Source organism: Neopelma chrysocephalum, unplaced genomic scaffold (genome assembly GCF_003984885.1).
Source record: "Neopelma chrysocephalum unplaced genomic scaffold, ASM398488v2 Primary Assembly neopelma1_84, whole genome shotgun sequence".
Taxonomy (NCBI): domain Eukaryota; kingdom Metazoa; phylum Chordata; class Aves; order Passeriformes; family Pipridae; genus Neopelma; species Neopelma chrysocephalum.
In genome coordinates this window covers 11,266,507-11,277,629 of record NW_020897746.1, presented here as the reverse complement: position 1 = coordinate 11,277,629, position 11,123 = coordinate 11,266,507, and the positions used below count along the sequence as shown (strand labels likewise).

The window sequence follows — 11,123 nt, the reverse complement described above, 5'->3', positions numbered from 1 at the left end:
GCCCCTGATCCCACCTTTGGGAAGGATCCCTGCCCCTGCTCCCTGCCTGAAGCACATTTTCTTTCCTGCAAGTCAGATGAGGCTCCTGGGTGTTTCCATGGGGATCCTTTAAGGTTCAGCCCTCCCCCTGTTCTCAGGTACCAGCACTGCCCCTGCTCTGCCTCCTGCCAGTGCTCAGCACTGGTTTGAACTGGGTTTTAATGGATCAACCAGCCATGGCGTGGGAAGAGCCCGTCCATCCCGGTCCACTGCACAGGGGCTGTGGACTCTGACCCCCAGGGCTGGGATACAGCACCCTCACGAGCAGCAGCATTTCCCAGCTATCCCTAGGGATGCTAACGGGGCAGGGCTTCACAATTTGGGGGTGCTTTTCCCTGCTGGTTCCCTCCTGGCAGCGGGGAAGGGAGGAGAGGTAAGGTCTGACAGGGAGAAGAGGTTGCCCTTGGGACTGTGTTTTTTATTTATTCTTCTGAAATGTTGTCCTGATAACTCAGCTTTTAATTACCTGGGAGGTGGATCCGTTTATCCCGTGCTGTTCTATCCCAGCTGAAGCCACACACACACACACACTAACCCTGGCATTTGGGGAAAACCAGCCTGGTCACTGGGTTTGTATTTTTCCCACATCCCTGCTGTGAAAGCGCTTTGAAGCCAAAGATCTTCCTGTAATTTTTAACTTGTCTTGGGTCGTCCTTTCCTTGATCCCTGAGCTGGGGGAGCAGCTGAAGGAAGGGCCCAAACCTGGAGCCAGTGCAGAGGCTGCAGCCCAGCGTTGGAAGGTGCTGAGCTGGGGCTGTACAACATGTTCTGTGATTAGAGGAAACCCCCTGCTTATCTGATTAAAGTCAAGTGTGTAGCTGGAATGTCAACAAACAAGGCTGAACCATAATGAAAGTCTGTGATATTCAATTATTCCGCAGTGATTTCTCAGAGCAGAATTAGCAACCTGATGGTTACACTGGAATGAAAACCACTGAGGTCCTGCACGTACCTTTTCTCTCCTGAATTACCCTATAATCTCACTGCTCCAACCTTCCTTGCTCACTTTTCTTCTGTTTGTTGTTTAGTCCCTCCCTGTGGCGTTTAAGCCCTTTGAAGTAATATCTATTTTAGTGTCTAGCATCTCCTCAGTGCCCCAGCAGTTCTAATAACCATTAAGGAGACTATAACTTGCATTTTTTGATGCTTTTTAGGTATGACATACGCAGCAAAAGGGTACTTTGATGCTCTGGTGAAGATGGGAGAGTTGGCCAGTGAAAGCCAAGGATCAAAAGAATTGGGTAAGTCACCAATTTGCTGCTAAATGGAGTTTCAGACTCTGAGCACAGGGATGAAACCAGATTTTGGTGTTGCTGGGGAGAACAAGCTCAGTGTGGAGCTGGTCTGAATAGTAGAAGTGTCTCTATATTTGCTGTTAATGTAGTTTGGGAAAGAAACCTGATGTTCTGAGTGTCAGGGTTTTGTGGCCCCGTCAGCTCGTGGTGTCTTTGGAGAGCAGCCTCACGGTGGTTTTGTCTTGCTTTGCAAAGGAGAGGAGCAGCAGGTTTTGGCCCAGCAGCTGGGGCAGTGCTGCCCCTTTTGGGCCTCTGGAGGGGAAGGTGTGGGGAGAGGGAGAAATCTGGGGAAAAGGGGCAGGGTGGCTGTGCTGGAGCAGTGGTGGATCTGGTGGAGGTCACCTGGCACTTGGGCTGGGTGTGACAGGGCTGGGTGTGCACCCTGAGAGCAGCAGATCTGCCCAGGACCTGCCTAGGACCTGCCCTGCCTGCAGGTTCCCTGTGCCCCAGCACCACAGACTTGTGTTTGCTGGATCCATGGCAGCTGTACAGACGTCACCAGTGTGATGCTCCGAGCCTCCTTCCCCCTTCCTACACTTATTTCTCCGATCAATCCTTTGGGAGCTGCTTTCCAGCTCCCCCCATTGCTCAGACGTGGCTCCCGAGTTCTCCCTCCTTGCAGCTGTGGTTCGAGGTGACCCTCCCAGCTCCCTTCATGGTTCAGGGTGACTCTCTCAGCTCCCCTCGTGGTTCAAGGTGACTCTCCCAGCTCCCCCTGGGCTGCTGCAGCCTTGTTAAGGCTCTCATGGAGCTGAGATGGGTTCTGGTCTCATTGCCTGTGCAGTCCCAGGTGAACTCCCCCTCCTCCTCCTCCTCCTCCTCCTCCTGGTCCCTCCCGCAGCTCTGGCTCACACTGTGCGGGGCGATGGCAAACTGCTCATTAAAGCATCTCTCCGGGGCAGTCAATTAACAGAGAGGTTGAGCTGAAACGACTCTAAAGGACTCTGGAGGAGCTGGGGAGGGCCCCTGGGCTGTGCTCGGTGTCAGACCCTGCCCCCCCTCCAGCCCCGCTGCTCCAGCTCTGCTGCTGCTGCCTCGGAATTGTGCTGGGGAAGCAGTTAAGTGTCTATGGAAACCGAGTCGTGGATTAAAGCTGCCTGGAGCAATCTGCTTCTGTTTAATAAATAAAACAAAGAGCCTTGTGTGCGACGCCGCGGCTGCGAGGGCCGAGCGGACCCTGCGAGGGGCTGACACACACCCCAGCTCTGTCCTCCTCGGGGGCAAGTTTGGGTGGGAGCTTGGGTACCCCACACCCCTGCCTGCCCCTCAGAGCAGCTCCAGGTTTGCCCACGCTTAAAACCTGGCTTTGGTGGCTTCTGGTGGCCCTGGTTGTCCTCAGTGCCCTCCCGCCATCTCCAGGCGTGCATTTTGTGTGTGGCTCGAGTATTTTGGGGTTTAAGATGTTTCCAAATCACTGCTCCTTCCCCTCTTGGTGTGAACACGTCCGAGGGAGGCTCCTGGCAGCTCTGGCTGCCCCTCGGCCCCGTGCTCTGTTGATCCTGCTGGTATTTACTGTGGCAGCTGCTCCGAGCGGGAGAAAGTTGAGATAAAAATTTCTGGCTGCGGCTCAGTGGAGCTGATAAAAGCTGGGACACAACCCTCTCCCAGCAGATGTGTAAACAGGGGCTGAGAAGTGTTGTGGGTCGGGGCTGTGCTCGCCAAAGGTAGGGCTCTTCCTGGGAACACCTTTTACCTTATCGCTCCCTGGGCCGGGAATGCCGACGGTGCCGGAAAGGAGCGCTGGGCTCTGGGTTCTTTCATAGGGTCACAGACGTTTGGGCTGGAAGGGACCTTAAAGATCATCCAGTGCCACCCCCTGCCATGGGCAGGGACACCTTCCACTAGCCCAGGTTGCTCCAAGCCCCGTCCGACCTGGCCTTGGACCCTTCCAGGGATGGGGAACTCATTTCAGAGCAGCAAAAGCTCTTAATTGCTGCTTCCATTCATGTCGTGCCCCCCCCCACCTCCCTCCCTGAGTGGGGGTTTTCCTCCAAGAGGTATAGGGAAAACTGCTTCAAGATGTCAGGCAGGATCCTGTTGGGACCACAGCTCACGTTTCCAGCCTCCATGGAAAAAAATCTGAGATTTTTTTTTTTTTTTCCTCCATAACCCTTTCTTTTCTGAACCTGGATGCTTTTCTGTTGTCCTTCTTGGGACAGGAGGTGTCAAACCCCGCAGCAAGCGCAGCAGGTTCATCTCTGAAAACACAGAGCCCTCCAGAGCACTGCTCCAGTCTCGGGTCCCACCTCCCCGTGGGGCTGCTTAGCACTGTGCATTGTTTCTAAATTCTCCATCAGATTTTAGGAACTGTGTGTAGACAGGATAATCCCGTGTGGGAATGGAAAAACTGGCAATAATGGCGCCCTTGAGCTGTAATCGGCTCTGGGGGCCGAGTTATCGGGTGCAAGTGTCTGGTGGGGCCGTTCCTGTCTGAACCCACTGCTGGGGTTTGGGGTGTGTTTAACTCGAGGGATGCTCTGAGCAGGTCCAGGGTGTAGCTGTCGGTTGTCCCTGAGCAGCAGAAGAGGCACTTTGCTCTGTGCAGTTCCCTGGAGCCCAGTCCTTGGCATTTGGGGTTAGATCCATGCCCGCAGTTCCCCTGGGAAGGGGCTCCTTGGGCTGTTCCACACACCCTCAGTGGCTGCTGCGGGGGCTTTTGGGGAGCTGTGGAGCTGCTGTGAAGGGCACGTGTGTGTGATCAGTGGGGGTTTGCTCCAGGCTGGACCCTGGAGTGGTTTGTAGCCCCTTCTGATGAGCTCCAGCCTCATGCACGAGTCCTCAGGTGACTTTGGCCCTTTTCCAGCTCCCGAGGTCCCTTGGATGCAGCTCAAATTGTCATTTCTTTTGACCTTCTTGAAAACTAGGCCATGACAAAGTCATGGAAGGGAGTTTTCTTCTCCTGGTGAGCGGAGCTGGAGACATTTCCACTGGGATGCTGGGGCTGAGCAGCAGCTGCAGGAAACACCTTCGGGGCTGGAGGTGGATTTTGCTCAGCAACTGAATTTCCCAAAGGTCCCTTGAATGAGTGAAGCTGCTCTGGGTGACACAGGGCTGTGAAAGGGCAGCACATGCAATAATTAGTCAAACATTGCTGAGCTGAAATGAGCCCCTGGTAAATAAGGGCTTTTCACTTGCACAGTAAAATCAGGACTGGTGGCACCTTTATGGCTTGGGCTGGAAGGGACCTTGAAGCTCATCCAGTTCCACCCCCTGCCATGGGCAGGGACACCTTCCACTAGTCTGGGTTTCTCTAAGCCTCATCCAGCCTGGCCTTGGACACTTCCAGGGCTGGGGCATCCCAGAGTTCAGCCTCTCCAGCAGCTCTGGGGTCTGGCCCAGCTCTTGGAGGCTTTGTGCTGCGCCAGATCCGCTGAGAACGTTAATCTGTTAATTGGATTTGTGGTTGTTTTGGGTAGGTGCTTCCTGCAGCAGCAGAGATGCAGATATAGATCCTGGGGGTGTCAAAGGTCAAAGGGGTGCTCTGTGTGGGATCAGGGACTGCTGGAGCTGCCAGTGGCCGTGGTGCCTGGTGTCCACTGGGGGTGACAGCTCTGTGCTGGTGGAAGAAAGGATGCTCTGGGCCTGCGTTTCCACCTGTGATTCTGTTAAAAGACCTGAGAAACTGTTCCAGAAATCCAGGGCTCTGCCTCCAAGGTGTGTGGGGAGGGAAGGAAGCTGTAGGAATGGGCTTGCTAAAGGTGCAGAAAGGCAAGAGAGACCTCTCAAATCCTTCTGCTGCCTCACAACGGGGCTCTTCCACTGCCTGCATCCCTCCAATGAGGAGCAGAGGACCAAGGCAGTAGCTTGTTCCCACCACCCTGTGTTTGGTACATGGTGGTGGAGGGTTGTAAATGAGCATCTGTGATGGCCACGTGGCCTGGCTGGAGTTGCCAACGTGTAGCAGCTGGGTAAGGTTTGGGTTTCACCTTCTGTGGTGACAGTGGCACCTTCCAGGGCTGCCCACCTGCCCCGTGCCTGGGATGGGCTCCTGCAGGGATGCTCCGACCTTCTGGGGGGATGAGGGGCCCCGTGTGTGTCCATGGGCTGGTTTCTGCCGTCCATCAGCGATGGGCTGAGCAGGGTTCAGAGGGGTTTGGGTTGGTGTGTGGCCAGCTCCAGGGCCTGGAGGTGTTTGCTTCCCTGTGGGGCTGCCCGTGTGCGGGATGGGTTGGATCGTGTGGGCCAGGCTGGTGAGTGTGAGGTGCTGTTCTCATGTGCTGATTAATCCAGTACCACCAGTATAGCAGCTGCCAGAGCAGTTGGGCATCGGGGACTCACTGGTCTGTACATCTTGTTACAGATACAGGATTGGTGCCCATCCAGGGGGCTGTGGGGGGCACAGAACATCCCGGGTCACCCCAGTCTCTAATCTCTGCCTGGTAACAGTGTCAATGGCAACTGCTCAGCCTGAGGGAGCCAGTTACTGGGGCTGTGTGATGGAGTCAGGATGCCTGGGGAAGCTTTTGCTTTTCCCTTCACCTCGTCTCTCAATAAACAAACAGCAAAGGCCTGGAGCTGTGCCAGGCGGGGCTGGAGCAGGGGCTGGAGCAGCGCTGAGCGTTGTAGCGCTGGCAGCCCCTGATGTGTTATCAACACATCGCCCAGTCCTCTGGGGCTGGGAGAAGTGAAACCCTTCTGAAGAGGAAAGGGGTGAGTCAGCGTGGAGAAGCTGATTGTTTCCCCACACTCGTCTCCTTCCCCCTCCCCGCTCACACACGGACCTTCCCCGGCTGTGGCTGGGGAACGCTGGTGCTGATGGAGTCAGAGCCTCTCCCCATGAGGTGTTGGGCTGGAAGTGCTGCTCCCCAGGCCTTGGGAGCTGCCCTGTGCCGTGTGCTGGGTCTGTGAGCCTGGATCATGATACAGTGATAGGAGGGAAGTGATTCTCTTGATTGCAGAAGTTCTCAGAAGAATCGTTTCGGTCGGAAGAGCCCAAACGTTAACCCAGCACTGCCAAGGCCACCACTAAACCACGTCCCCAAGTGCTGCACCTAAATGCTTCTGCCTTAAATCTGGCTGGGTCAGATCTTCAGCACCGAGGTGCTGTGTGAGCAGAGTTATTGCTGGTCTGTGTTTATGGGATGTGCCTGAGCCCAGACCAGGAGAGCTGGTCGAGGATGGTCCCCTGGCCACCATCTCCCACCGCCCTTGCAGGATAGGCTGGGCTGCTCCAGCCCTGCACAAGCATCAACATGTTCTGTCTTAGAGCAGTTTGGCTCCCTCATTAGTGAATTGTTGGTATTTTTATTAAAAATGGCTTGTATCTTGCTTGAGAGGGGAGGAAAAAAACGTAATCTTTTAGTCTCTGACAAGTCCAAAGCAAACCCCAGAGAGCTGGGATCCCACTGCTTCACCTTCTGGAGGGGCAGCTGGCTCCTGCCGTGCCAACAGCAATGGGAGGGATGTGGAACAACCTGTTTGCCTGTTGTGGGCTGGGTGTGGAAGGGAAGGGCCCACAATAGCTCCTATAGTTCTTCTCCCAGAGCGATACTGTGAGTCAGCCCTGAACAGCAGCTCCTCCTTCCCCATGCTCTGAGCCCGTGGGGAGGTGTGTGAGCGGGTGAAGCCCTCGGCGTTTTCCCGGCTGGGTGTAGGTGAGATGCTTCACCCGGAGGTTCTTCAGCTGCAGGATGTGTGTTTTGGCAGCAGGGCGACGGTGCTTGGGCTTGGCACGACTCACGCTGTGACCTGAGCTCTTGTCCTGCTGCACAGTGGGAGTTCAGCTGTTTAACTTACAAATACCTCTGGCAGGTGATGCACAACGCCCGTGGCGTGGGTGGCTGTGCTGGTGCCAGGGCGTGTGCCCTGTGCCGTGGTCCCAGCCCTGCCACTGAGGTCTGTGGGGTGGTCTCCTCATCACCAAGGTGGTCCCCCCATCACCCCCGACGCAGTGCCACAGATCCTCTTCTGAGCCAGGTTTTGAAACACTGAGGCTTTCCAGCTCCTGTGGTATCTCTTAGTCACAGTTTCACTTCATCCCTGTTCTGGGTTGGTTTTGGGGTGAAATGTCTGTTAGTGTCTCACACAGCCTGTAGGTTTTTGCGTCGGTGAAGCAGCTCACGGCGTGGAGGTATCGGGGTGTCGGAGGTGCCGTGTGGGAATTCACACCACGCCGCTGCTATTTTTAGGGGATTTAGTTCAGATCCTGCCGCCCGGTGTGGGCTCCCAGCGATGGCAGAGGCCACGGGAAGCCCGGAGCTGGTTCCTTCGGAGCTGGCTGGGGAGAGGCTCCGGAGGAAGCTCGTGTGGCTCCGGGCGGGCGTCCAGCAGGATCCAACCTCCTTCCTGTGCCGCTCACAGGGCTCACCTCGAGCTGTGGGTGCTGGGCTGAGTGTGGGGGGCACAGGGGGGATGGCAGAGTCCCCTCCCAGGCTGGCACACAGGGATGGAGAGCTGCTGGGAAAGGCTCCATGCCGCTGCTCACTTTGATGTGGGGCTGGAACGCCCCGATAAGAGCTGAGGGGGTGGTGGTGGAGGAGAAAGTCAACCCAAGAGATGTGTATCTGTGCTGAGAGAAGCACCACGCGCCGCCCCGGCTGCTGGGAACAGACAATTCCCTGGGGGAGGAACGTGGGGAGCGGGGCAGAGCCCTCTTGCCCCCAGTGCAGGGGTGCCCAGAGCTGGGTTTGGGGATGTGGATGTTATTTCTGAGCGCCCTGGGCCCCACTCTCGGGTGGTTTGGGAGCTCAACGTTGGTGGCCGGAGCCCTCAGCCAGCCCTGGTGCTCTCAGGGTTTCCACTCTGGCCAAAGGGGAAGCAAGAGGGAGAGGGGGGGTGGTGCAAGCTTTGGGAATAATGAGCATTGATACCCTCCTGACAAAGCCACCTCAGCGTGACGTCAGTGCCTCCTTGCAGTGGGAATTCGTGCACTTCCCATCATTGAGCTGTCGCAGCCCCGAGCGGGAGCGATTTCCTGGCGGTCCCGTGGTGGTGACCCCTTGCCCAACCCTCCCTGCCCGTGTGTGAGGCTGCTCACTGCAGACATGTGTGGTGTCCGGGTGCCAGTGCTCCGCTTGGCTCGGCACCTGGAGAACCGGGCTGGAAAAGTCACAGCCGGCTCGGAGGCCGTGGAAATCTTGGCACGAGGTTTCCTCCTGGCCGAGGAGCGGAGCTGCAGCCCTGCCATCTGCTCACCCCTCGCCCTGGGGGATGCTCTGGGCACTGCTGCTCTCTCGGGGGGCACAGGGGGACGGTGGCCCTGGCAGCAGCCGGTTCTGTCGCTGCACTGACCCGCAGCGGAGGGGCCGGTGCCTGCCAAGGGATCAGATTTTAATGTTTGCAGAACAGTTTGAGACGCAGTGTATGGTGCAAAGTACGAATTGCTCCAGCCAGGAGAGCAAAGAAACGTCAGGGCAGGTTGTTCCTGGTCGGCTGGGGGTGTTGACACTGGGCTGGAGCGGGGCCCGTGTGCCCAGGGATGTGGAGGAACGGGGAAGGACTGGGCTGGACTGGGCTGGTGTTGCACCATCTGTGCTGGGTGAGGGTCCCAGTTGTTCCCTTGCACGGTGAGGAGCTGGTTTGGCTCATCCCAGCCTCCCTGAGGTTTGTCCCGGGGCTCTGGGGCTGGTGTCCCCTTCCCGTTGCATTTCCCATCCCTGGGGTTGGGTTCTGTTTTTTTAAAACTCCATGTGTGTATTTATGGGCTGTATCTTTGGTGCTTTGAGTCATCACAGGTGCTGCTCTGCTCTTCTGGGATGGAATGTGGGATGCTGCTCCCCTTTGGAGAGCTCCAGCGGGTGCCAGGGATCCCCCAGCCCTGCTTGGGACCTGCCGGGGCCAAGTCCTGAGGCAGGAGCAGCTCAGAGACATAGCTCATGGCTTTCCATTTTCAGACAGCTCCATGGAGGTTGGGAGCCTTGTGGGAAGCTGCAACCCACTGTGCTGGAAGGCAAAGCTTCCAAACTCAGCCCTGAATAGAGCTGACAGAGCTGGGCTCTCCCCAAGGCTCGCTCTGATCCAGAGACAGGATCGAGGCTTTCAATTGAGCTGTAGCACTGGCTCTGCTCCTAAAAGATGCTCTGTGTGTGTGTCTGGCTCCAGCCACTCTGGGGCTTCTGCTGAGGCAGGACACTGCCCTTCCTCCAGGAACAGCACTGGGTGTGGGGCTGGAATCCTGCATTGGAAAAGAAAAATGAAAGGAAGTGACAGAGCTGGGACTGCTTGGCTGCAGTGGGGATGCCCCAGGCAGCAGCTGCAGCCCTGGCTCTGCCCTCGCTGCCCACACCTGGCTCAGCCCCTGAGGCTGAACAAATCAGTGGTTTTGAGGCAAATACCAGCCCAGGGCTTAGCCCTGTGTCCTGTGACCTGCACTGAGTGCCAGGGCCATGTTTGCCCCCTGCGGGTGCCCTGTGCTTGGCCTGGGGGAGAAGGGCTGCCCCGGGTGCTGGGTTCCCACTGCTGCTTGTCCTTGTTTCCCTTCCTGCTACACAAGGTTTGCCTCTTTGCCCAAGTGTCTCAGATGAGCATTGTCCCCCTGCAGCTCCCCAGAGATGGGCACAGGGTCATTCCAGCAGCACCCCTGGCTCTGGGTGCAGGTCCCTCCTTGCTAGCAGAGCACTGCCTGCCCCAACCCCAGGGTGTCCCCCTGAGCTTGGTGCCTCAAACACCCTCCCTTCATCTTGTCTTTCCAGGGGACGTGCTCTTCCAGATGGCAGAAGTCCACAGGCAGATCCAGAACCAGCTGGAGGAGATGGTGAGTGCCCAGCCCGACGTGCCGGGGGCTCTGCTGGTGCAAAAGTGCCTTGTCCGAGTGACACCAGCCCCTCTGGCATGGATTTGTTGAGCTGCAAAGGGTTTGCTCTGCTTGGGCATCTGTTTCTGCCCTGCTGGGCCCCCTCTGAGTGTCCCTGTCCCTCGCTGCCATCAGCCTGTGCTCTGTCTGTGCAGCCCTGCTCCCCTGCCATCCCCGGTCCCACCTGGTGCCCCCCAGGCCCCCACACTTTGCCAGCCCTCCCCAAGAACCACGTGTTTCCTTTCTCCCTGCAGCTCAAGTCCTTCCACAACGAGCTCCTGACGCAGCTGGAGCAGAAGGTGGAGCTGGACTCCCGGTACCTGAGTGTGAGTTACGGGCGCGCGTCCGGCAGCACAACCCTCGGCTCGGGTGTCCCCACATCCCCCCCCTCACCCACTGCCAGCTCAGGGATGTTGTCCCCTGCCACAGCTCCTGCCCCTGTTTGCCCCAGTGTCACACATTTCACTGTGCACTGTGTTGTCCCCAGTGTCAGGCTGTTCCAGCCCCTGTTTGCTCTCTGGACCATGGGGATCCCACTTTTCCAGGGGGAGTCTCTGCTTATTTCTGTCCCCCCTTGGCAGCAGAGCTGTGACTGAGGCTGAGCTTTCTCTTGTCACGTCCAGGCTGCACTGAAAAAATACCAGACGGAGCAGAGGAGCAAGGGGGACTCACTTGACAAGTGCCAGGCAGAGCTGAAGAAACTTCGGAAGAAGAGCCAAGGCAGCAAGAACCCCCAGAAGTACTCGGACAAGGAGCTGCAGGTGGGACCCTGGGCGGGGGGACACAAGCTTTGTCCCTGGGCTGGCAGCAGGTGCTCGGTGCTGCACGGTGGAGGTGCAGCACTTAGATAAGGACCTGCTGCTCTCTTTAGAGGAAGGGCCCGGCAGAATTCGGGGTTCTGGTGGGGTGTGGGAGGTGTGGGATAGGGAGGGGGTGGCAGCCAGCGGGGGAACAGGCTGTTCTGTGGCCACAGTGCAGGGTGGGGGCTGCAAGCCCCTGCCCAGCCCGCTGCTCCCGGTGCTTCTCACCTTTTCTGCTTTATGAATGACACCCCAAAG

At 57.4% G+C, this 11,123-nt stretch overlaps 1 protein-coding gene across 8 annotated transcripts in view; it reads left to right on the top strand.

Moving 5' to 3' along the window:
* The window catches only part of BAIAP2 (BAI1 associated protein 2), a 40,884-nt gene that overhangs the window by 9,004 nt on the left and 20,757 nt on the right, over window positions 1-11,123 (top strand). For all 8 annotated transcript variants that reach the window (XM_027691608.1, XM_027691607.1, XM_027691610.1 and 5 more), the window contains exons 3-6: window positions 1,194-1,280; window positions 9,965-10,026; window positions 10,320-10,391; window positions 10,689-10,826. In XM_027691608.1, coding sequence (XP_027547409.1) covers window positions 1,194-1,280; window positions 9,965-10,026; window positions 10,320-10,391; window positions 10,689-10,826 — 359 coding nt within the window. The remainder of the gene's footprint in view (window positions 1-1,193; window positions 1,281-9,964; window positions 10,027-10,319; window positions 10,392-10,688; window positions 10,827-11,123) is intronic.